The 26,535-nt window shown below is 41.8% G+C and overlaps 1 protein-coding gene across 2 annotated transcripts in view; it reads right to left on the bottom strand.

Annotated features, from left to right (window-relative positions):
- LOC5577698 (proteoglycan Cow) overlaps positions 1-26,535 on the bottom strand; it is a 578,074-nt gene that overhangs the window by 74,372 nt on the left and 477,167 nt on the right. For both annotated transcript variants that reach the window (XM_021855938.1, XM_021855948.1), the window contains exon 6: positions 20,514-20,680. In XM_021855938.1, coding sequence (XP_021711630.1) covers positions 20,514-20,680 — 167 coding nt within the window. The remainder of the gene's footprint in view (positions 1-20,513; positions 20,681-26,535) is intronic.

The following is a 26,535-nucleotide window of genomic DNA, read 5'->3' as shown; positions in this document are numbered from 1 at the left end:
ATATAACAATTGCTAGAAAAATCTGTCACCAGTAACCTGGCAACACCGTCATCCCTTGCAAACATAAACCATACCGATGCATAACAAAAATATGCGATAAATCCAATAAAAAACAGAGAAATGCCGTTGCCTTTCATTAAATTGTAATGTTTTCTTTTGATATGTACTATTGAACAGTTGATTTTGATTTCCAATACTCGTCAATCTACTAAATTTTCCATGTGTTTACATAAAAATATGCTTAACACAAATGTTATATTTTTTGTTTGTTTGTTTTGAAAATATACATGGAAAGGCGACACTACTACTGTTACATCAATGATGATTCTAATGATTCTTTGAGTTACACGCCGCTTCACCTTAACTTGTATCACAAAAAACGTGAATTTGTAGATTGTTCAGTTTATCCCAAAGAGCAGACTTGAAATAGAATCTTGGAATACGCAACTGTTCCAAATGATGGAAACAAACTTGTCCATTGGAACCAACGTGCGTAAAGATCGTTGGAAATGGATTCGTGCCAATCTGTACCCCTGGTCCAGTTGTCCTGAATTAGGATTTTTCTGTGTACTAGGAAAAAAGAAATAAGGCCAAACGGATCAGATAAAGTCATTACGATTTTAACGACTTCATGCTTTGTTGGAATGCGATTATTTTCTATTATTGTTCGCAAATCATCTCTCATATTGAAAGAATACAAATATACGTCTCCTGTTGGTAACCATTTCATTCCATACATACCAAACTCGACTTTTGTCCACAGATGTCAACTAAAAGAGTGTAGCCTTATGCGCGTAGCCCTTGCGCTCATAATCAACTATCTGTTCATGAACTCGTTCCGCTAACTCCGGTTCCCTTCAAAACTTTCGCTCGAGGTGTTCCAGACGGCGGACTGCCATCGGATAGCTGTCTGGAGAGTCAGGATTATCGTATTTCCATAACAGCCCAGTCTCGTAGCGTGTGCCATCATCTGTTCGTCTTGTGGTTTCCCGTATAATTAAGTTTGCCCGTTGGTCATCCTTGCACTCTAGCTTTTCATACGCAGCATTTACGCCAACGTTTTCCGAAGAAATCGCGTAGTTGCTCGATCATCTAGCTTCAGGTTGCGAACTGATGCCGCCGCAACATAAATATTCACAACCGCTTCTCGAAGTGGTTGATTGGGAATGTAAGCATAAATACTCCAACCAAGATGGCACTTCGTTCCAATACGGTTTTTGGACCCCCTCCCCGGACTTTGAGAGGCACACAGAGTCGAAGATTGTCGAGTCCTAACAAAAGCTTCGATTGAACAACCTCGTATCCTTCTATTGGCAGACCGCGCAGATGTGGAAATAGGGTCCTAAAATGTTGAATGAAATCTTGTTTCTATTTAATAACACGAAAGAGCATGTTACTGTAACTACTTTAGCAATTTTCCCCGCTCAAATAACGACGGAAAACATTAAAAAATTGAGTAAACATGTGATTTTGGGCTAAACTTAAGCGTTTGGCACTAAAATTGGGACAGGGCTTTAGGACCCTATTGCTGAACAAGTTCCTGATAGTCCAATCTACTGACAGTCCCTCCTTCAAAGAGTGCAAACTCACTGAAGGTGAATATGATAATCTTACTGTTATTGGAATTGTTAAGTTGAAAAGATGAGGAGGTTTTATGCCCACAGTTTCGTTCACCATTTAGCTGTCAAAATGGCGATTCTTAACAAAATGCTTAAACAAAAGTTGTTGAAAATGAGCTAAATTATTCAAAATCAACAATAACGAGAGTTGATTGATTTGAAAGCATATCGTGATGTATGGATCTTTCAAAACATGTTTGCTTGAGAGCCTTTGCAGTAATCTCGTTAAATAATGATTTCTCTGTAGAGTTACTGCCACATTTCGAAACGTGGATCAAGTCTTCCCTATATACTGCAGGTGTGGGACGAATCGTGAAGTGGATGGGGCCAATCTTGGAAAAGTTCGCTCGTTCGTTTCATAGGTTACTGAGATTCTAGTCAAGCTTAATTAGAGTTGAATCACTTTCCACATGGCGAGGAGTGGCATGGATCAGCACTGAAAAAATAAAATGCGATACAACGACGTCTGGAACGTGTGTTTGTCAAGTGCGAAGGTGGCACGTTCTGGCATCATGATAAAATGAACAGTTTGTTGGATTTACGTTAGTGGTGGATTAAAGTTTTCTAAAGTACTTGAACTTTCTTGCTGGACTGATTGAAGTTGCTACAAACGAGCGAAGCAGATTGAGTGATTTTCGGTATAATATGGCAAAAAATAGACTGAGTTCAATACCCAACGAAAGAATCGTTAGCCAGATGACCAAGTCATATTGGTATCTTTCTGACAAGCAACGATAACGTCTGGCATGCTTAGAGCAAGCAGAGTAATTAAAATATAAATTTTCATAATTGCACTTTATGATCTTGTCTGCTGAAATCTGATCTTTTGGTCTGGCAGCTAGCGATGGGTAAAAACGACAAATGAGAAACCGAAACGGTCAGTTTCGCTTCCATGTCCTTCTGCCGTGGTGTTCCGATGAGAGCGGGATGTAGAATGCTGTGGCTTCACATCGCGATAATGAAGAAACTAATCAAAATTAACGCTCACCAGAGGAAAAAAACGCTACGTCAGTAGCTGTTCGGCCATGGTGACCATTTGCAGCCAAAGAAATGGCATTCCGAAAATTGGATTCTTATCAGAGCGAACAATTTCGATATTCTTGACCAACGGTTATATTCTTGCTGTTTTTATGTGAACATGAAGTCTGACAGAACTGATTTGGTGAAAAACTTCTCTTTTAGGAGGTTATTTCTCTGAATATGGTGATGCTAAGAACAAAATGAAAGGTGAATCTCTGAATCCACAACAGACTTCCAAGAAAGTGGGTTTTGTCACTACACGAGGCAAAAATGGAATGAAGGGCAATTCTTCGAAATGAGCGTTTCAATCTAAGGGTGAATTTGATAATATTGAAAATTGTATCAAAATGAGCAATTAATTCGATGTGTCAGACAAATTTTCTGAGCAACTAATAAAGGGCAGTGTCTAGCCAGTACTCTTCTATTCAAGTGAGGAAGGAATGGGTGCCGGCAATCGTTTTTGTATTTCTAAAAACTCCATTAGGACTAAAGGTTTTCTTCCAATTACAAAAGAAAATCACGAACCACATCTTGAATATTTCACTCTCGACATGTCATCGTGTTCAAGGTCATTTTGAAAGGTCTTTCTCTAAATTATTTATATCACTTTTGATCCCTTCAAGTGATTTGTCATTAATCACTTGAAGGGATCAAAAGTGATATAAATAATTTATAGTGGGACTATGGTGCTGAACATTACCCTATGGATGAAAAATGCTTGAGTTTTGTGGATTTTCTTTCACGCTTAGGACGTGAAAAAAGATACTCAAAAGTTTATATACTAGAAATTCAGGCCAATATCAACACATATAGTTAAAATTCCAATTTTATTTTAGGGTTTATTCACAAATTTCATAACGCGAACTATGGCCATTTTTGACACCCCCTCGTAACGCTTTTTGTATGAATATTTTACCAATTTTATATGAGGCGTAACAGCACGAGAACATCCACCCACCCCCTTCAGCATTATGAAATTTGCGAATGGGCCCTTACTTGCTAGAACTAGATGATGGTCGTTTCGGTTAACTCAAATTGGTGGACGTCTCGTACGCCAGCTAACTAAACAGTTTGCAAAAAAGCCCATTGTTTGATAAATTTCCGGTATTTCTTCACGTTATTCATATTTTTTAATTGAGCAGCATCGGATACAGAAAGGATGTAACTTTAATTTAAAGTAGAAAAAAATCTGACGGGGTTTTGTACAAGACACGACCGCATGACGTTAGCTACGCCATGTGATTTGCTGCATTTGAATTTTCGTCAATAGGATCTCAATGCCCTGTCCTAATTTTAGTGCCAAACGCCTAAGTTAAGCCAAAAACACATGTTTACTCAATTTTTCAATGTTTTTCGTTTGTGAAAGTCCAAAAAACATTTTTTTATGTGTTTTTTAGATTTTGTTACACCCCTTGACTTAAACTCAAATTTTGGGTGTATTTTGTTTTCCGTGTCCTTTCCGAAATGTCAGATAGGAACAACCCCAGTGTTAATACTAAAACCCCAGTGCAGTAGTGTTTTTGTCGACTAAGCGAGCGTCAAACATGATCAAAAGTGTCAAGGTTCATTTATGGACCCAATTTTGCAATTTAAGTTTAAATATGATATGCTTTGAGCGAAAAAATATAATAAACATTATAGGATCTTATTTTTATAATCACAGCCTTCTTCTAGTTATAATTTAGAATATAATGGTTTGTGCATTTAAGAACAGCGAGGAGCTCTCCGTTCGGAGAAGTGCCCCAGTCATCGATATCGTCATCGCCACCGTAAATTTCAATTTGACGTATGAGCCATTTTACAAAGCTTGTCAAATGACAGGAGACCTGGGACTAAAGTTTACCTTTTCAGTCATCGTCATCATTTTTCGCGCTGATGATGGTTGATCACTGTGCGCATTTCTACCGTAGCTTTTCAAATAGGCGAAAACTTAAATGGAGAATAATTATTAAAATATTTCTGATCACAAAAGTGCCTTTTTATGTGATATATATGTAACAAAGAGGTAGCTGATACAATAACTAGGTGTAATGTTGCAGTAACAATCATGTTTGGATCTCTTGTTTGTCATTTTCTTCATGTCCTCGTTTGATAAGATGAGGCGTTGTTGAAAATCGCGCTAGATTTGATCAAAACAAAATCCCAGGCCTCCTGTCAATTGACGCCGTGTCGACGAACAGCTGTTCCGAAACGATTCGGCTTTGCAGTTGAGTCCAATTCAACTCGTTCACGCTAACCAATCAATATCAGAAATCTTCCTGATAGTGGTTTTAGTTTTCGTAGGCGAGCAAAACAGGGCTCAACAGCAATGCTTCTGAAAAAGGCTTAAGAGTTGTGATTGGAAACAAATTTGCAGGGGAAAATCAATCGATAAACACACATTGCGTGAAAAAACATTGCAAACAAAAATTGGGGTTGGTAATGTATGATACATTACCGCGGGGTTGACGTAGGACTACTGTTCAGAACTAGATCAAACAGCAATACTGGCAACCCAAACATGTTCCACAAGATCGGAACTATATCACTCTCGCTCATCCTTATCATTATTATCATTACCATCTCGCATTTCCTATCAGCATAGGTAGCTTATATACCGGTGAGACCGAATCGACCGCGATCGGTTATATTCGCGCGTATACTCACCACACTGACCCTAGAGTATCGTTCTATATACTCAGGGCAGTTAGTTAGCTCTCGATCGTGCGCGCATGAGCATCAAATAAAGTTTATATTGTACCAAAACCCTTTCGAGCAAATACAGTCCAGTTTTTTAGATTCGATAATAAAGTGTTTCGAATAGCAAAGTTCCACGCGTGTGTAGTTCTGTGAACATAAACGAATTCCGCGAAGTGTCCGAACTAGGGTCGTCTCCAACGGTACCGGTACATTTTTGGTCCTTCGAGCCGGATCGGGACCGGTGGACCGTTGGATCTGGAGAAACCCGTGAAGATCGGACAGTGTACCGCGTTGAAGTGCATGGACAATAGTGCGTTGGGATAATAGTGTCGTTGGTACCGGCCATCGTGAATAGTGGTTTGGCTTGGCGTGGGTACTCGCCATCGAAAAAGCCTCAGTGAAGAAAGGCTATCGGTCATAGTGAGTGAAATTGAAATTGGCGCGGCTTGAGGAGCCGCCATCGAAGAAAGCCTGAAGAATCGAAACCGGCCATCGTGATTCGGCGGTGCCTTTCGGCAAGGGAAGAAACAGTGACCGGTCGATGACCCTGCATCAAGTGGAGAACATCAGCCAATCTCCAGCGACCAAGGATAACGGAACGAGAATCAGCCAGGCAAAGGGAAGTTAACTAGCGTTGTTCGCTCGGTTGGATCTCCTGCTGCAGTCAATTTTGTTCGAATTTTATCTCTGTCACCCGTGGGACGTCGAGGAATCGCGAATCGGTGAATCACGGCAATTTGGTGCTATTAGTGAGTGGAAGTGACTAAATGTGTACGCTTTGAAGCTATTGATAGGTTGAATCAATCGCTGTGTGACTTTTTCGAACTTTAGAGCGTGATTGGTTCAATTTAATCTTTGCAATTTAAACTGATATTAAGTGAGAGTTGACAATTGACGATGAACAGTGATCAAGTGAAAATGGCCAGTGAATTAAAAGAGCTGAAACGACAAATACGTCAGCTGCAGAATACCTTTGACGGTGTTAGGCGTTTCGTCGGTAGGTTCAAGAAGGAGAAACATTATGCGCATATCGATACCAGGTTGGAGATGTTGGAGGCGGCCATGACAAAATTCTATGCGATCCGTAGAAAAATCGAAGAGGTGATGGAAGAAATCGATGAATCAAGCGTTGCGGAATCCAAGGAAAGCCCCGAGGAAAGAACCGCCCGGTTAGAGATACTGTCGGAGCGGCGTTGTCAAGAATCTTCAGATGTGATTCAGGAAACTGAGGACGTCTATTGCGAGTTGCGATCCTTGTTGTCATCTCTCAAGGGCGAACCAACTTCTACAACATCATCAGCGAACCCTGAAGCTGTTGCGCAACATGTTGTTAAGCTAACGTCAACTGTGAAGCTGCCAGAACTTCGATTGTCTAATTTTGGAGGACGCCTACGAGAATGGGTTACGTTTCGTGATCAGTTTCAGAGCTTGATCCATCGCAACCATCAGTTGTCGGATATGGATAAATTCAGTTATCTTCGGTCATCTTTAGTGGGTGAAGCATTGCAGGAAGTTGGGACACTAGAGATGACGTCAGCGAATTATTCAATTGCCTGGGATCTACTACAGAAGCGCTACGAGAACAAAAAGCTTATTGTCAAGGCACATCTGGATGCTCTCTTCGCTGTAGAACCCATGAAGCGAGAAAGCTATGAAGCACTAAATCACCTCATCAGCGAATACAACCGCAACCTTCAGATGATGGGAAAGATTGGAGAGGAGACTGCCAATTGGAGCACGATATTGGTACATATGGTGTGTTGCAGACTTGATCCTGCTACACTTCGCCACTGGGAATCGCACCATTGTTCCAAAGATGTACCCAAGTACGACGATTTGATGGAATTTTTGCGGAACCAATGCTCAGTTCTCCAGTCTATCGCTCCAGAAAAATTCACCGACACTGACGTGAGGAAGGGGAGGACTTCTGTGAGTCATCCGTCGACACAGTTTTCCAACAATCGATGTCACTTCTGTGGTGAAGCTCAGCATTCAGCGTTTAGGTGCCAGCGATTCCTGAAAATGAAGGTGCCTGACCGTTACGAGACGGTTAAGAAATGTGGATTGTGTTTGAACTGCTTTTCTCCATCGCATCTTGTTCGGCTCTGCACAAAGGGTGTCTGCCGGCACAGTCAGCGGAAACATCACACTCTGCTGCATCTAGGGTCTTCAGAAGGCGGAGCAGCTGCTACATCAATGCAGATCGGTTCCTCCGTCCCACAAGAACAGACTCGAACACAAAGAGCGAATAACCATCAAACACAGCCACACGCCCAAAACCAAACAGCACCAAGTCAAAACACTGGACCAAACACAAGATCATTCCCAATCGCAAGCACAAGCACACACCCACTACCCACCACAGATCGTACTCCCTCTCAACACACAAACTCACTGCCTGTCAGCATTCATACGCCATCTCGTCAAGTACTGTTGTCCACCGCCTTGGTGCGTATAACGGACCAGTATGGAAACGTGCAGCTTGCCAGAGCACTGCTAGACTCGTGCTCCGAATACTGCTTCATTACTCGAAGCTTGTGCCAAAAGCTCAAGCTGGGAGGTTCTCCCAACCATTTGTCCATCGTCGGTATTGGAGGATCGTCTACAAAATCGACAAGAATGGTGAACGCAACCGTTATGCCACGGTCGCTCAAAATATCGCCTTATTCGGAGAATATCCAATTGCACGTTTTGCCTTAGCTGACATCAGATTTGCCGACCGAATTTGTGAATGTGCACCAATTAGCGATTCCAGAGCATCTTACTCTAGCAGATCCCACATTTTTCGAGCCGGGATCGATAGATCTGATCATCGGTGCCGAATATTATTACGATTTGCTGGCAGAGGGGAAGGTTAAGCTGGTAGACGATGGACCCACTCTGCAAGAAACTGTTTTCGGCTGGGTCGTCTCTGGACGCGTACCTGGATCTTCTTCGGTTGTACAACGATCCATTTCGTATCCTTGTGTTGCACCCGATCTGAACGACCTTCTTACCAAGTTCTGGGAACTCCAATCTTGGCATTCTGGAGGAACGTTATCAGTAGAAGAGTCAATGTGTGAAGAAATCTTCGAGCGAGCTACCACGCGTGACGAAACTGGTAGATTCGTAGTTACGCTACCGAAAAAAGAATCTGTCATCCAGAAACTGGGGGATTCCAAGGCTAACGCTTTCAAACGATTCTATGGACTGGAGCGTCGGTTTGCAGCAAACACCGCCTTGAAAGAGGCATATTTCGAGTTCATCAACGAATATAGATCGATGGGCCATATGGAAGAAGTGTCAGAAGAAGAGGAGCCTGCCTACTTTTTGCCACATCACGCAGTGCTAAAGCCTGATAGCACCACGACGAAACTTCGGGTCGTTTTTGACGCCTCGTGCCGCACGTCGACAGGCGTGTCTTTGAACGATGGATTGATGGTAGGGCCGGTCGTCCAAGACGATCTCCACTCCATTTCGTTGCGATTTCGATTTTGGAAGTACGCTATCGTGGCAGACGTAGCAAAAATGTATAGAATGGTGAACGTTTGCCCAACTGTCCATCCACTACAGTACATCCTTTGGAGACCATCGCCCGACGACTCCATTAAGGCGTACAAGTTAACCACGGTTACCTACGGAACTAGTTCGGCGCCCTATCTCGCAACGAAGTGCCTTCAACGCTTGGGAAGTGACGGTGAAGCAACGCATCCTGCTGCAGCGAAAGTGATCAAGAAAGACTTTTACGTAGATGATGCGTTGACAGGGACTGACGATTTGGAAGAAGGAAAGGCTTTAGTATCGCAGCTGATCGACCTGATGAGCTCAGCTGGTTTCATCTTGAGGAAATGGAGTTCCAACAGCGCTGAACTTCTTGGTAATGTTCCGATAGATCTTCGAGACGAGCGTAGTTCCTTTGAGTTGGACTCGTCAGCATCTGCCGTGAAAACCCTCGGTTTGATTTGGGAACCAGCTGCTGATATCTTTCGTTTCACTGTTCCCAAGCTGGAGTTGGATACACCTATCACCAAAAGAACCGTCTTATCCGAATCGGCAAAGATTTTCGATCCGTTAGGACTAATTGGTCCGGTAGTCGTACAGGCCAAAATCTTTCTTCAAACGCTCTGGAAGCAGAAATGCGAATGGGACGATTTATTACCGGACGAGTTACAGAGCTCTTGGATCGAATTTTGGCGAAATCTCCTGGCCTTAGACACTCTCACTGTCCCTCGCTGGGTCTCTTTCACCAAGGATCTAGTCACAGTAGAGTTACACGGATTTTCGGACGCATCTAACGTTGCCTACGGTGCCTGCCTTTACCTTCGCTGTATTACGGTTGACGGTACCATAACTGCCAAGCTCGTCACTGCCAAATCCAGAGTCGCGCCTCTGGAGGATTTGAAGCGAAAGAAAAAGGTTTTATCAACGCCTCGGCTCGAACTTTCCGCAGCGCTCTTGTTGAGCCACTTGTATGAAAAGGTATGCAGCAGTATCAAAATTCCATTTCAACCGTTCTTTTGGACCGGCTCCACAATCGTGAAGTACTGGTTAGCTTCTCCACCATCCCGTTGGCAAGTGTTCGTCGCAAACCGTGTCTCGGAAATTCAGCATATAACCAGCAACGGCGTTTGGAACCATGTGGCCGGAGCGGACAATCCAGCGGACATAATATCGCGCGGAATGATACCCGCACAGCTGAAATACGAAACTATGTGGTTTGAAGGTCCACTGTGGCTACAACAAGACCGCTCAATGTGGCCTAGCAATTCGTCTGTAACACCGGACGTTGAGCATTCACTTCTCGAGGAGCGATCTTCGGTTGCGCTACCAGCCCGCGCAAAGCCTCCAAACGAACTATTTCTCTTGCGTTCATCGTTTACCGAACTCGTGCGAATCGTAGCATACATTCGTAGATTCCTCCATAACGCAACTCCGAACAACCGCACCCACAAGCGTTCGGGACAGATAAAGCTTCAACAGCTGAATGAGTCAACCGAAGCTCTAGTTCGGCTAGCTCAAGCGGACAGTTTTCCCGAGGAAGTTGCAGCACTTTCTCGTGCGCGGGAGGTGAAGTCTTCTTCTAAGATTCTCATGCCACATCCAATCCTCGTTGATGAAACGCTTCGCGTTGGCGGCCGGCTTGCTAACGCGCCAATTTCGGAAAGTCGCAAGCACCCAATGATTTTACATCACCGTCATCCGTTCACCAAACTCGTTTTGCGACACTATCACCTCGCACACTTCCATGCTGGTCAACAGCTTCTAATAGCCTCGGTCAGAGAGAAGTTCTGGCCAACCAATGCACGTGATTTGGCCCGCACGGTGTGTCACGAGTGTGTAACGTGCTTCCGTAACAAGCCCACCGTTCACGAACAACTAATGGCCGATCTGCCGTCGGTTCGAGTAAACCCTGCAGCCGTATTTTTGAAGGTTGGTGTAGATTTTTGTGGACCATTCTACATCAAATATCCAGTCCGGCGTAGCGCAGCGGTGAAATGCTTTGTAGCGATTTTTGTTTGTCTGACAACGAAGGCCGTGCACATGGAAGTTGTGGCGGATCTGTCGACCCAAGCCTTCTTGGCTGCTTTCAAACGATTTGTCGCAGTTAGAGGAAAACCACAGGTGGTAATGTGCGACAATGCACTATGGTCCAGGAATCAGTTTTACGCGGAAAGATGCATTTTGAGCTTTAGAATAAAACATTAGACAAAAACGGTCTTCTACAAAGTTGTTTGTATTAGTTGAGCCCTTTGTTTGGTTTTATTGAAAATTAGGGTGGACCACATTTTCATAGAAATGATTGAACTAACTTTCTTATTTGTAGAAATTATATTATACATGCTTCAGCAAAGTTATAGGCCATTCAATTTCAAGCAACTTTGCCAAAAAAGTTTTTTTGTATCTCTTAAATTGACCGATTTAGAGCTTTTTTCCTACGGTGACATAGGGTGGTCCGAACAAAACTTGTTTTCTGGCTCTAGAGTATTCAATTCAAGTTTCTCATCAAAGTAGTCTATGAAACACTTTTAGAGCTTTGAAAAATGCGTAATTTGGTGAGTGAAGAAACTCGCTATCTTCTTCCGTTTAGGAGTTATTATTGTTTTTCTTCCAAAAACATGCCTACTTTGATTGTGAATATCTCTGATTGGGGCAAACATAAAAAATATCTTTTGACGGCATTCAAAAGACAAAATAAAATTGTATATTATATCAAAAATTTACAGATGTGTTATTTCTGTAACTCTAATAAAACGTTTTGAAAGTCGAACATTTTTTATCACAAAAACTTTAATAACTTTTGAACTAAAATAGATATTAACAATCTTTTTGCATGAAAATTTGCGTTTTGTTAAGTTCTAAAAGTCGTTTATAGACGACTTTGACGAGAAAATAATATTAAAAAAACTAGAGTTAAAAAACTTATTTTTGCTGGACCACCCTGCGATGATTAGGAAAAAATGCTCTAGATTGGTCAAATTTTGAGCTACAGAAAAACTTTTTTTGGCAAAGTTGATAAAAATTTCAAGTTCTACCGCTTTGCCTAAGAGCATATACCAGTATTTTTGCAAATAAAAAAGTTGATTATATGATATGTGTGATATTGTGGACCACCCTAGTTTCAAATGACACAGTATGAAAGCTTACATTTTTAGAAACAATTTTGTAGAAGATCATTTTTGTCTAAAATTTCATTTTCATGCTCAAAATGTAAAATAATAAAGAAATACATACCATAAAACTCTTCAAAATAGTTTTAGAGTCCTATCTTTCTTATTTCAGATTTCTCGTCAAAGCGGTCTATGAACGACTTTATGAACTTAACAAAACGCAAATTTTCATGCAAAAATATTGATGATATCTATTTTCGTTCAAAAGTTATTAAAGTTTTTCTGCTTAAAAACCTTTGTTTTTCAAGGCATTTTATTAGAGTTACAAAAATAACACATCTGTAAATTTTTGATATAATATACAATTTTATGTTGTCTTTTGAATGCCGTCAAAAGATATTTTTTATCTTTGCCCCAATCAGAGATATTCACAATCAAAGTAGGCATGTTTTTGAGAGAAAAACAACAATAACTCCTAAACGAAAGGAGATAGCGAGTTTCTTCACTCACCAAATTACGCATTTTCTAAAGCTCTAAAAGTGTTTCATAGACTACTTTGATGAGAAAATTGAATTGAAAACTCTAGAGCCAGAAAACCAGTTTTGTTCGGACCACCCTATGTCACTGCAGTAAAAAAGCTCTAAATCGGTCAATTCAAGAGATACAAAAAAACTTTTTTGGCAAAGTTGCTTGAAATTGAATGGTTTATAACTTTGCTGAAGCATGTATAATATAATTTCTACAAATAAGAAAGTTAGTTACACAATTTCTATGAAAATGTGGTCCACCCTAATTTTCAATAACACTAAACAAAGGGCTCAACTAATACAAACAACTTTGTAGAAGACCATTTTTGTCTAATGTTTTATTCTAAAGCTCAAAATGCATCTTTCCGCGTAAAACTGATTCCTGGACCACTGTACAATGCCACCAATTTTGTAGGCGCCAACAGAGAATTGGAAGAGTTGCGTCTCCAGTTTCTCGATCAACAATTCCAACACACTGTAGTTCGTACAGTTGAAGATGAAGGCATCCAGTTCGAGTTCATACCGGCTCGTTCTCCAAACTTCGGTGGACTCTGGGAGGCAGCGGTCAAGTCGTTTAAAGGTCATTTTCGCAAGATCGTTGGGAACCAGCAGCTTAGCTACGATGAGTTGCATACAATTGTCCAGGAAGTTTTGCTGCCCAAACGATTTTGCTGCTTTAACCCCAGGACACTTCCTCGTTGGAAGACCGTTGACTGCGGTTCCTGAACCTGATCTTCAAGAGATACCCGAAAATCGTTTGTCAGTCTGGCAGCGATCGCAAGATTTTGTGCAAAGACTCTGGCGGAAATGGAAAACCCACTATCTGTCGGATTTGCACAATAGAACAAAATGGAATAGGAAGCGCGATAACATCAAGGTTGGCACAATGGTGTTATTGAAGGAGGTCAACCTCCGCAAAGGTGGAAATTGGGGCGAGTAGCAGAAATTTACACCGGATCGGACGGAAACGTCCGAGTAGTAGAAGTCCTCACCAAGGACGGGCTTTTCAAACGAGCCATCTCCAAAATCTGCGTTCTTCCAATCAAGGATAACGCACCCATAGAAGAAGAGTACTAGGCTCTTCCGTCGATGGTGCTTCGGCACCGCGGGGGTCTTCACATTGAGGGCCTCCGCTTTCCAGTTAAGTATGTGTTTCATTGAATAATTCAAAAAGCTCAAGAAATGTTCATCCCCCATAGCCACCCGTCGGTCTCTTCGGGGACGCCCGTCATCAGAAGACATCGCGCTGCTATCTGGTCCATCCGTCAATCACGCTTTAGTTCGCCGTGTAGTCGTTCAGCATGCCCTATCCATGATGTCCATATCGTCCGTCCTGCTATTGAAATTTTGTTGTGACGTCAATCTATATCACCAATGCATTAACCACTCTCGCTGAAAGGTCATTAGCGCATCTACCATCATCAACCATCCAGCTGAGGAATTGGTACCATATCTCAGCATCGCTGCAAACGCCATCGACAATTCGTCCACAGGGCCTGATCAACCCGATCGGAGGGCTATTGTCTTCGTCGGCGCAGCATCGTTCATCGCACCATAGAACCGTAGTAGATCTTTTCAATTCGTGTGGAGCGACGTACCAACCGTCGTCATCGGTACCTGGGGCACCTGCGGAGGCCAGGAGGCCTCCGCTCCAGGCAAGTTCTGTTTTAGTTCATAAATTCAAGGTAAAAAGCACCCGTTCATTTCTAGCGATTGATTGATGTCAGCATACCACACCGGAGGACGTAGGACAGCATCAGCGAAGCCACCCACTAGAAGAGAGGTTCCATTCGACTCCAACAAGGGCACGGGCAGCGTCGAAACAATCCATCAACATCAAGTCGTCATCCCAGTCCAAGCAGAATCTAATATCGTCGTCGTCATCACCATTATAGTCCATCTCAAGCCCCTATCAGCAATCATCGTCTACGTCTTTAGTCCTTCGAGCGTCGAGCAATATCAGCTATCCAGCGATCAACAAGCAGGTCATCGCTCTCCGGCTGAACTCGTCGTACAGAATAGTGCTAGTATATAAGAGCATCTAAATCAAAACAAATAATGCAAAATAGTAGGTAGCAGTAGCATTCGAAGTCGGTTAGGTAGAGGTACAGAGTCGGTCGAAATAGTATGCCCAGGATTTGATTGAAATCCCTATGATTTCAAGGCGGCCGGCATGTTCAGAACTAGATCAAACAGCAATACTGGCAACCCAAACATGTTCCACAAGATCGGAACTATATCACTCTCGCTCATCCTTATCATTATTATCATTACCATCTCGCATTTCCTATCAGCATAGGTAGCTTATATACCGGTGAGACCGAATCGACCGCGATCGGTTATATTCGCGCGTATACTCACCACACTGACCCTAGAGTATCGTTCTATATACTCAGGGCAGTTAGTTAGCTCTCGATCGCGCGCGCATGAGCATCAAATAAAGTTTATATTGTACCAAAACCCTTTCGAGCAAATACAGTCCAGTTTTTTAGATTCGATAATAAAGTGTTTCGAATAGCAAAGTTCCACGCGTGTGTAGTTTTGTGAACATAAACGAATTCCGCGAAGTGTCCGAACTAGGGTCGTCTCCAACGGTACCGGTAGGAACAACTACTATGGACACAACTTTGATTAATTCTGAGTTCGACTCTTACAACAGTGCGGTAGCTTTTTGCAGGTGATAAAATGTTGATGATAAGGTGCTGTGATTGTGAGTATTCAATTACGTTATGGTTTTAAGGTAGATCTGTCATTTGGTTTGGAAGCCTTTTCAGAGTTTCGGATTTCAAAGTAATATACTTAAAAAGGATTTGATTTGATTATGATTATCGTTCTGTGGTTCCGAGAACCAGTGTTTGGTGTTCCAGGAATAATCCAGTGATGTGCGATATTTAAAATAAGATTTGTAAAGCCGAACATGTTAATCCTACAATATGAACCAACCACGAGAAATGTTAAAGTAATGAGATTTATTCATGATGCACAACCACAACACATGAAGTTTGAATTTTTTGGCAAATAAGCAAAAAAATTGCCATACAAGTTGATAAGCTTGCATGCAAGTTAGCTGGAGTAGTCACATTTTGCATTTCCAACAATCAATATGTGAAAAACTAGACGTGTTATGTAATTTTTAATGTGATAATAGATTCAGCAACCTTACATAAAGCAAATAGGTGTATTTTAGTACTTGAAACAGATACGTTTGATTGGTAAATGGCTAGGCATGGCGTACCTGAAGGAATAAAATAGACCCATCTGTGCGGTCCTTAGCCTCTTGCCCAGCAACTCCTATCCCTTTTTCCTAGCGGTACCAACCCCGGTGGGAACTTTGGTTGTATGCTGACAGGGAAGGGGGGGTTTGCTTTTGGTTCTGCAAACCTTGAGCGTCTGTACTCCATGTTAGGAGCGGCTCACAACAGCGTCTGTTCCATGTCAGGGGCGGCTGATCATCGTCCGAGTGCCAGAGAAGGACTCTAAGCTAAACTGTGCACTATTGTCCTCCGAAAATTTAGGGGGAATGGTCCTCCGGAAATCTAGGGAGTTGCAAGCGAGAATACGAACCGGGACAATCGGCGAATACCACAGCGACGTGAAGGGACTAGCGATTGGAAGCTCGGTACGTGGAACTGTAAATCTCTCAACTTAATCGGGAGCACACGCATACTCGCCGACGTGCTGAAGGACCGCGTATTCGGCATCGTAGCGTTTCAGGAAGTGTGTTGAAAGGGTTCAATGGTGCGGACGTTTAGAGGTAACCATACCATCTACCAGAGCTGCGGCAACACACATGAGCTGGGGACAGCTTTTATAGTAATGGGTGATATGCAGAGGCGCGTGATCGGGTGGTGGCCGATCAATGAGAGAATGTGCAAGTTGAGGCTCAAAGGCCGATTCTTCAACTTTAGCATAATAAACGTGCACAGCCCTCACTCCGGAAGCACTGATGATGATAAAGACGCTTTTTACGCGCAGCTCGAACGCGAGTACGACAGCTGCCCAAACCACGACATCACAATCATCATAGGAGATCTAAACGCTCAGGTTGGCCAGGAGAAGGAATTCAGACCGACTATTGTAAAGTACGGCGTCCACCGGCTGACGAACGAAAACGGCTTACGACTAATTGATTTCGCCGCCTCCTAGAATATGGTCATTCGTAGCACCTACTTCCAGCACAGCCTTCCATACCGATACACCTGGAGATCACCACAGCAGACAGAATCACAAATCGACCACGTTCTGATTGATGGACGGCACTTTTCCAACATTATCGACGTCAGGACCTATCGTGGCGCTAACATGGACTCTGACTACTATCTGGTGATGGTCAAACTGCGCCCAAAACTCTCCGTCGTCAACAGCGTACAGTACCGACGGTCGCCTCGGTATGACCTAGAGCGGCTTAAGCAACCGCAGCTTCATATGTGCAGCACCTCGAGGCTGCATTACCGGAAGAAGGTGAGCTGGATGAAGCACCTCTTGAGGACTACTGGAGAACAGTGAAAGCAGCCATCAACGATGCAGCTGAGAGCAACGTCGGGTACGTGGGACGGAGTCGACGGAACGATTGGTTCGACGAGGAATGTAGGCAGATTCTGGAGGAGAAGCATGCAGTGCAGGCGGTCATGCTGCAGCAAGGGACCCGGCAGAACGTGGAGCGTTATAGACGGAAACGGCAACAGCAGATCCGCCTCTTTCGGGAGAAAAAAACGCTGCCTGGAGGAGACGGAGTGCGAGGAGATGGAACAGCTGTGCCGGTCTCAAGAAACACGCAAGTTCTATCAGAAGCTCAACGCATCCCACAGCGGCGTCGTGCCACGAGCCGAGATGTGCAGGGATAATGATGGGAGCATTTTGACGGACGAGCGCGAGGTGATCGAAAGGTGGAAGCAGCACTTCGACGAGCACCTAAATGGCGTTGAGAGCACAGGCGATGAAGGTTGGGATAACGAAGCAATTGCCATCGTCAGTACTGCAGGCGATGGAAACCAACCAGCCACCACTTTGAGGGAGGTTAAAGATGCCATTCACCAGCTCAAGAACAATAAAGCAGCTGGCAAGGATGGTATCGGAGCTAAACTTATAAAGATGGGCCCGGAGAGGCTAGCCATTTGTCTGCACCGGCTGATAGGCACAATCTACCGGAGGAGTGGAAGGAAGGGATAATATACCCTATGTATAAGAAAGGTGACAAGTTAGATTGTGAGAACTTTCGAGCGATCACCATTCTAAATGCGGCCTACAAAGTATTATTCCAGATCATCTTCCATCGTTTGTCACCTGTAGTAAACGAGTTCGTGGGAAGTTATCAAGCCGGCTTCGTTGACGGCCGATCGACAACGGACCAGCTCTTTACTGAACGGCAAATCCTTCAAAAATGTCGTGAATACCAGGTCCCAACGCATCACATTTTCATCGATTTCAAGGCGGCATACGACAGTATCGACCGCGTAGAGCTATGGAAAATCATTGACGAGAACAGCTTTCCCGGGAAGACTGATAAGAGCGACGATGGAACGTGTGCAAAATTGTGTGAAGGTTTCAGGCGAACACTCCAGTTCGTTTGGATCCCACCGAGGACTACGACAAGGTGATGGACTTTCGTGCCTGTTGTTCAATATTGCGCTAGAAGGTGTTATGCGGAGAGCCGGGCTTAACAGCCGGAGTACGATTTTTACGAGATCCAGTCAATTCGTTTGTTTTGCGGATGATATGGACATTGTCAGCCGAACATTTGAAAAGGTGGCAGACCTGTACTCCCGCCTGAAACGCGAGGCAGCAAAGGTTGGACTGATGGTGAATGCGGCCAAGATAAAGTACATGTTAGCTGGTGGGGCCGAGCGCGAGAGGGCTCGCCTAGGTAGCAGTGTTACACGCAAACAAATTTTGTTGTATAATCTACCGAATCCATGGTAGAATTAAGAACTGCACCAACGATTTTCAACCGACTACAAAAAACTGTTAAGTTTACTATAATCTGGTAAAAATCACTGAGCAGTGTAGTAAATGTGACTGTGTCCATAGTAGCCTCGACTACAAAGCATTGTATTTCAATCCGTGACACCCACCATACAACACAGTATGGTGAAAAGTACAATGCCAAACTTGTCAAATCTAGAATGTTTCTAGTCATAAATACTACAACTCTGATTAAATAAACAGAATATATTTTCTTGTTGACTATGTTATGGTATAATTAACAGATTAATGTAGTCGGTTGAAAATCGTTGGTGCAGTTCTTAATTTTACCATGGATTCAGTAGTTTCTACAATAAAATTTATTTCAGTGTACGATAGACGGGAATACGTTCGAGGTGGTCGACGAGTTCGTCTACCTTGGATCCTTGCTGACGGCTGACAATGACGTTAGCCGTCAAATACGGAGGCGCATCATCAGTAGAAGTCGGGCCTACTATGGCCTCCAGAAAAAGCTGTGGTCAAAAAAGATTCACGCCCGTACCAAATGTACCATGTACAAAACGCTTATAAGGCCGGTAGTCCTCTACGGGCATGAAACGTGGACGATGCTCGAGGAGGATCTGCAAGTCTTTGAACGTCGGGTGCTTAGGGCGATCTTCGACGGTGTGCAGAAAAACGGTGTGTGGCGGCGAAGGATGAATCACGAGCTCGCCCAACTCTACGGCAAACCCAGTATCCAGAAGGTGGCCAAAGTTGGAAGGATACGATGGGCAGGGCATGTTGCAAGAATGCCTGCAAAGATGGTGTTCGCATCGGACCCGGTTGGTACAAGAAGGCGTGGAGCGCAGCGAGCTAGGGGGGCGGATCAAGTGCACATCGATTTGGCGAGCGTGGGGCAGAACCGAGGATGGAGAGATGCGGCCACGAACCGAGTATTGTGGCGTGAAATGGTTGATTCAGTGTTATCTGTCTAGATGTTAACTAAATAAATGAATGAACAGATACGTGTTCCACAGTGTTATCAGACAGTCTGGAACATTCTTTAAGAGGAAAAAAAGTTTTGCTGTATTGTCATAGATCAGCGGTTTTCAGATCGTACTCCGCGGAGCACCATACCAATAGAATTGGGGCCTGCCTTAGCTGAGTGGTTTGAGTCCACTAAACTAAGAAGGCTCTGTCCCAGTGAGGACGTAATGCCAAGAAGAAGAAAAGATTGTTCTAACAAAGTATGTTGGAAAACTAAAGTTTTTAAATTTTACAAAACAAGTCTTCATGCCAAACACTATCGAATGCTTTTCCTATGTCTTGAAAAATATACAATTGGATCTTGGGTGTAAGTCGCTTTGACCATCAAGTAAATTTTAAGTTAAGTCTCAAAATAGAACAATATCAACCATAAAAAAATCAATATCACTTTTCAAAACATTCCCCCAAGAATTGTTGCAAACGTTCTCTTGATGTTTTGGGCTTATAACCAAAAAGAATTATTCCTGAAAAAAAAAAAAAATACTAAGGCCAATCTAAAAAGCACATAAAATTGTCACGGAAGCTTCTTGCTATCTTGCTTTCTTCAAGCATTAAAAATAATTTTCGTAAAAATGAAATTAAATTACACTCATTTTTTACACAGAAATCATGATAAGACTTTCATAATTGCTTAAAAATTGTATCATTTGTTCGATTCCACGAAAGAAGATCCCCGGTCATTATTCATCGTTGACTAGATGGCACATTTAATGGCATTGGCTCCTCCGCCTCCGTGCCTCGGTACACAAATGGAAATTATACCGACAACAAGAAACGGTGGCGAACTCATTAGCCGGATGAAGCCCTCTGGTTTTATCTTCGAACATGCCCTCCTCCTCGGCGGTTTTGTCGCACTCCGGGAAGAGTCAGGAAAGATGGGAAAATCAATACAGTAACATGAAGTAAGCGTAGGGAGTAAGGGGTGATTCATGTTCAATGTATGCCGTTTTCGTATATTTTTAGAACAGTTTAACAGTCCTTATTTAACATTTTTGTATTGAAGTACAAATGAAATCAATGCAAATAAAATGCTAGGTTTGGTAAACTTTAGGCGTTATTTTTCAACGACCCTTCTGTATATTTTTTTCAATAATTTGGGAGGTACATACAGTTAGGTGGTCGTACGAACTTACCTTTCCATTGGCACTCGACGACGAGGAGGAACTGCTGCTTCCGTCCATGCCTCCTCCGTTGGCGTTGATGTCGTTGCTTTCGATCGTTCGCTGGTACTTGGCATTGAAGGCGTTCATCCGGTCGGCCATCCGCTGTTGCTTCTTCAGGTCCGACCCTAGGCTGGTATCTGTCCAGGGGGAAGAAAACATAACGAACGAGGGGTGAGCAGAACAAGTAGTAATTAGATTAAAGAGCTTTAGCTTTTGGCTTCCTTTCATCAGTACTACGCCTCTAGAAGGCGGTAATATCAATCCTTAGGTTGGATATTAGCAATGCTTTGCAAAAGGACTTTTAATCGATTAAATCTGATATGTATTTGATATTGCAATCAAATTTGTTTTTACTATATTGATACATTATGTTCATTCATTCCAAGATTACATTATATTTTAAAATTCAGACAAATGAGGTACCTATCTAATTCAGTTCATTTATAATTTCATAGAATGTATAGACATTGATTCGAGCATTCAATATCTGTGTCCTGATGAATATAAACGGACCCAGCTTGATGTTTCTCTGTCTGCCAGCATGGAACTGGGCCTGAAAGAAGCGCCCATCAATCAGATCATCAAAAAGAAATTTGTGCAATCAGTTGGAATGTTATGGGCAATTGGGTTTTCCGGGTGTGTGTTGTGGCTGAATGCCGGCAGATCGAGCCGACGATGATTCTTTTGAAGCAGAGTCGTTGCGTTGTTGGTCGGTTGATTGTATGAAGCATTCCACTGTGGACACTGCCACCAGACCAGGTGGTGAATACTAATTAGTCTGGACTGTACTGAATTACCGATGGCTGGAAAAGGCTCGAAGAACAGACATACAAGCGAAAATGAATATTGCTCGAAATTGCTGTCGAACAAACAGATGAATGAATGAACAGAGATGAATGAACCATGGACTAATGCTGAATGGAACACATCGTACAAGGTTTTCATTATTTATTTTTGATATTTCAATAAATTTCGATGGCGATAGACTGACGAAGGATAGTTTGTTTGAAGCGATAGTATTCTACATTGAGAAGTTCTTTTAAAATAGGACTAAAGTTTCATTAAAGTCATGTATTTATTGTACGTTTAATACATTTGGAGTCGAGCACAGTGGATACATAAAGGACAACTACAAATATAAATATTTTTAACTAATATTTCATGATGCAAAACAGCCAATGTTTTCAGCAAAAATGGTTTGTTAGGTTCAGGACTATGTGTTATTATGATATTCTGTCACATAGTCCTGAGCCTTATAAGCTAGTGGCACTAGTGAGCATTGTGAATTTAAAACTATTAGGTATATCTGGCAATGCATATCAGTGAGAAGGTTAGTGTTTTCGGAAAAGTTGTTTGATAGGCAACCCTTGCGATACATGTCTAATTAGTTAGATTTTTGGCAACAGAAGGGAACTAGTGAGCTGAATATTTTAAAATCTTGTGTATCGAAATGCTTATACAGGGTGTCCGCAAATTATCCGTACAAACTTTGAAGACATGGCTCTATACTATCAAGCATAATAAATTCAATATTCTTGCATGGTTTTAAACATTGACTTATTATATTCTTAAGAAGGAAGTTTGACACAGTTCCAATTTCAAATAATTTCAAAACCAACCCAAATGTATTGAGGTGTCTTAAAAAGAGCTGTTTTCTGAGCTTTATGACGGAAGAGAAATGTCAATAGAACTCACTGGATTTGAACCGTACAGTTTTCTATTTCCAGTCTAACCTGAAGCCACTAACCTGTAGATTACTTCAAATAATAATAGGACATTTGGATTCATCTCTTTTGGGTTTTAGGAATAACACATCTCCAGTATGACTAGCGGCCCTCAGGAAAAACGTCTTCGAAAAATTTAAATTTGCCTATCTCAATAACAATCAATTATTTCGAAATTTTTTAAAGTTGTATTTTGTGTTAACATATAGATGTATTATAAAAGGTACATGGACATTGATTTTTCATTGTTTTCAATGCGAGATCATATTTCCAATATTTTGCTGTTCGGATAATTTGTGGACACCCTGTAACTAAGTTGTAGAGCGGTTCCATTTGAATTCGAATGGAACCGCTCTATTTTATTTGGCTGAAATTTGGCATATGCTTTCTTTATACCCAAAAATGCCTATTTGCATCATCGGTTCGCCATTTTTACCCTAGCGTTACTTTTGAGAAGGGCCTAAGAAAAAAAGCCTTAACAATTTTCAAAAAAGTAAAACTCAGAAATTATTTGTCTGATCGGTTTGGTGTCTTCCGAAAAGTTTTAGGTTATTATTGAAACTATCTGGAAAAAATATAAACTGTAAATAAATGTGGTAGTTGATTTTTATTTCGAAAATAAAGCTTAAAAATCCATTTTCTCAAAAATCGTTTTTTTTTATTTTTTTATATTTTAAAGTAGACAAAAAATGAAGTCTTTTGCACAGTGGGTCAAAATGGAGAAATCATGGACAAAAAAGTTATGATTTTTTTTTAAAAAGGTTAATTTTCCCAATATGGTCTAAATAAACTTTTTGAATGCATTTCGATCCGATTTTATGAAAGTACGCAAAATTTGCAACAAAAAAGGTATGTTCCATATTTTCTTGATAATTACATATCAAAATATCACAATGTTGAATGTTGAAGTTGTGTTTCGTTAAAAAAAATAAAAAAATCATTTTTGCAGGGCACATTTTTTATTTCGCCTCATATCATGAAAAATTACCAAATCAATATTTTTTCAAACATTTTAATAAAAAATTATCTGCTTTTTCAGACAATGAACAAATTTCTAGGCTTATGAGCCTCGCAAAACATTCGAAAATGAACGAAAAATGAAAATTATATCATAATTTTGAATTAAAATCGCTGTATCATTAAAACGGTAAAAGTTAGCTTGATTTTCCCGTACACCTTTTTAGTTGTAAATTTTGCGTACTTTCATAAAATCAAGTTGAAAAACATTTAAAAAGTTTATTATGATCATTTTCAAAAATTCACATTTTTTTAAAAAATAATAACTTTTTTGTCCATGATTTCTCCATCTTGACACACTGTACAAAAGACTTAATTTTTTGTCTACTTTAACATATAAAAAAAAAATCAAAAATACAATTTTTGAGAAAATTGATTTTGAAGCTTTATTTTCGAAATATAAATAAATTACAACATAATTTTTTACAGTGTTTTTTTTTACAGATACTCCCAACAATAACCTAAAACTTTGCGGAATACACCAAACTGATCGGACAAACCGTTTCTAAGTTATAATTTTTTGAAAATTATTAGGGATTTTTTTTCTTAGGCCCTTTTTAAAAGTAAGGCTAGAGTCAAAATGGCGAACCGATGATGCAAAAAGGCATTTTTGGGCATAAAGAAAGCATGTGCAAAATTTCATCCAAATCAAAAAATATAAAAATGAAATTTGGGAAAAAAGTCGTCATTTTCTGTGGAACCGCTCTGTAGATGTTGTCGACAAAAATGTAGATTGCTTCTCAGTAGGGGCAATTTTAAGTTGACAAAAACGGAACCGTGACAAAAACGGCATAATTTTCTTAGACAGTTTTTCAGGGCCAGAATTTCAATAAATGGAATATGGAGTATTTAAACGATACTCACATAAATGTGCTTTGCAACATGAGATGGGTCATATTTGTTAAAATAACTACGAGGAAGCTGGTCAAGCTGATAATTGTTTTTTTCTTCAAGAAAGATTCCACAAGAAACAACTTTATTTTCCTTATATTTACTTTATTTCCTTCTGCTTCTTCTTCTTTCTTATGGCATTACACCCCAAATGTTTAAAAGCCTTCTTTTCAGCTTTGAGGTCTGATCAACTGAGAGCTATATTTGGTAAATTATTTTTTTTTTTGCATTTTTGGTCACACCCGATTGGCGATTAAATGTGGGTTTATGTTGCAATCTCAAATAAATATTTATGGTTTCCTGTGCTTTTAATTGCCAAAACCAAACAACAAAATGATTTACCTTCTAAAGTTATCACTACCATCTTCGACTGGAATTGCACCAAGCGCTATTGTAGAACTGCGCCATTGAACAAGTATCAATGGTCAGAAACATTTTTTAAGTTTCATGAACAAGCGTATGGCAGTTGGTATAAGACTCTTAATTAATTAATTTCATTCCTTTTTCTGTTGACGGAGTTTCTGTCGTAGGCAGGTTTATCTCCAGTCCGACAAACAATACGAGTAAGAAGGACTCGCCTGAAAAAAAAACTACAAAGTGATTGGATTAATTCTACGATGCTAACAGAGTTATTACTATATTGCAGGATCATTTAAATGGCAATAGCCACATGTTAAAAGTTACACCACAACAACTGAGGGTAGCTATGGGATAACAAACAAATGAATTAAAATTAAAGCCTAGGATGGGCGGTACTTGAAGAGTTTGGAAATCACAGACGTTCATAAAGCGGAGTAAATTAAAGCAGGGTTTGCTGCCAATATTAGATCAAGACGACAAGAAAATAAAATTTTAAAATAGAGTCCGGTATTCTTGACAAAAGATATTATCGAAGCAGTCACCGTCGGATCGTTTTGAAGAGCGTCTCGGATGCTGCCTGAAAACCCGTAGATTTGCCTGGAATTTTCGTAAAGCGGGCATCACACAGGTTACGTATTCAAAGGTGTTGTTTGTATCGCAGACCTCGCAGATTCGATGGAAAGGTATCCCTCCAAGATCAACACTTTCATTTATTTTCTGCAAGTAGGCTCCTCGCGAGCTGGTCCACTCAGTTTGCCATGCCTGATGTATCGTTGATTTTACCCAACATCGAATGTCAGGCAGGGGTTATTATTTATTTAGTTGGTGTTACATCAATTAATTTGATAAAACCTCGTTAACGACGTTACGCCAATTTACTCGGTCCATGGCTGTGTCTCTCCAACTTCGATTTTGGCCCACGTTCTCCAGATCTTGTTGCACCTGATCAAGCCACCTCGCTCGCTGTGCTCCTCGCCTTCTTGTGCCAACCGGATTCGACGCGAACACCATCTTTACAGGATTGTTGTCCGGTAGTCTTGCAACATGTCCTGCCCAGCGCACCCTTCCGGCTTTCGCAACCTTCTGGATACTGGGTTCGCCGTAGAGCCTAGCGAGCTCGTGGTTCATTCTCCGCCGCGACACACCGTTTTCCTGTATTCCGCCACAGATCGTCCTATGCACCCTTCGTTCGAACACTCCAAGTGCTTGCAGGTCCTCTTGCAGGACTACCGGTCTTATAAGCGTTTTGTACATGGTACATTTGGTGCGAGGGTGAATGTTTCTCGACCGCAGCTTCTTCTGGAGCCCATAGTAGCGCGACTTCCACTGATGATGCGTCTCCGTATTTCACGACTAACGTTGTTATCAGCCGTTAACAAGGATCCGAGGTAGACGAACTCATCAACCACCTCAAAAGTATCCCCGTCTATCGTAATACTGCTTCCCAGGCGGGCTCTGTCGCGCTCGATTCCGCCTATCAGCATGTACTTTGTTTTTGACGCATTCACCACCAGGCCGACTTTTGCGCTTCACGTTTCAGGCGGGTGTACAGGTCTGCCACCGTTCCAAATGTTCTGCCGACAATATCCATATCATCCGCGAAGCAAACAAATTGGCTGGATCTTGTGAAGATTGTACCTCGGTTATTGAACCCGGCTCTCCACATGACACCTTCTAGCGCGATGTTGAACAGCAGGCACGACAGTCCATCACCCTGTCGAAGTCCCCGGTGGGATTCGAACGAACTGGAATGTTCGCCCGAAATCTTCACGCTATTCTGCACACCGTCCATCGTTGCGCTTATTAATCTTGTGAGCTTCCCGGGAAAGCTGTACTCGTCCATGATTTTCCATAGCTCTTCGCGGTCGGTGCTATCATAAGCCGCTTTGAAATCGATGAACAAGTGATGCGTCGGGACTTGGTATTCACGGCATTTCTGGAGGATTTGCCGTACAGTGAAGATTTGGTCCGTTGTCGAGCGGCCGTTGATGAAACCAGCT

This window comes from Aedes aegypti, chromosome 1, assembly GCF_002204515.2.
Source record: "Aedes aegypti strain LVP_AGWG chromosome 1, AaegL5.0 Primary Assembly, whole genome shotgun sequence".
NCBI lineage: Eukaryota > Metazoa > Arthropoda > Insecta > Diptera > Culicidae > Aedes > Aedes aegypti.
The sequence above is the reverse complement of the archived record's forward strand: the minus strand, read 5'-3'. Positions and strand labels throughout refer to the sequence as shown.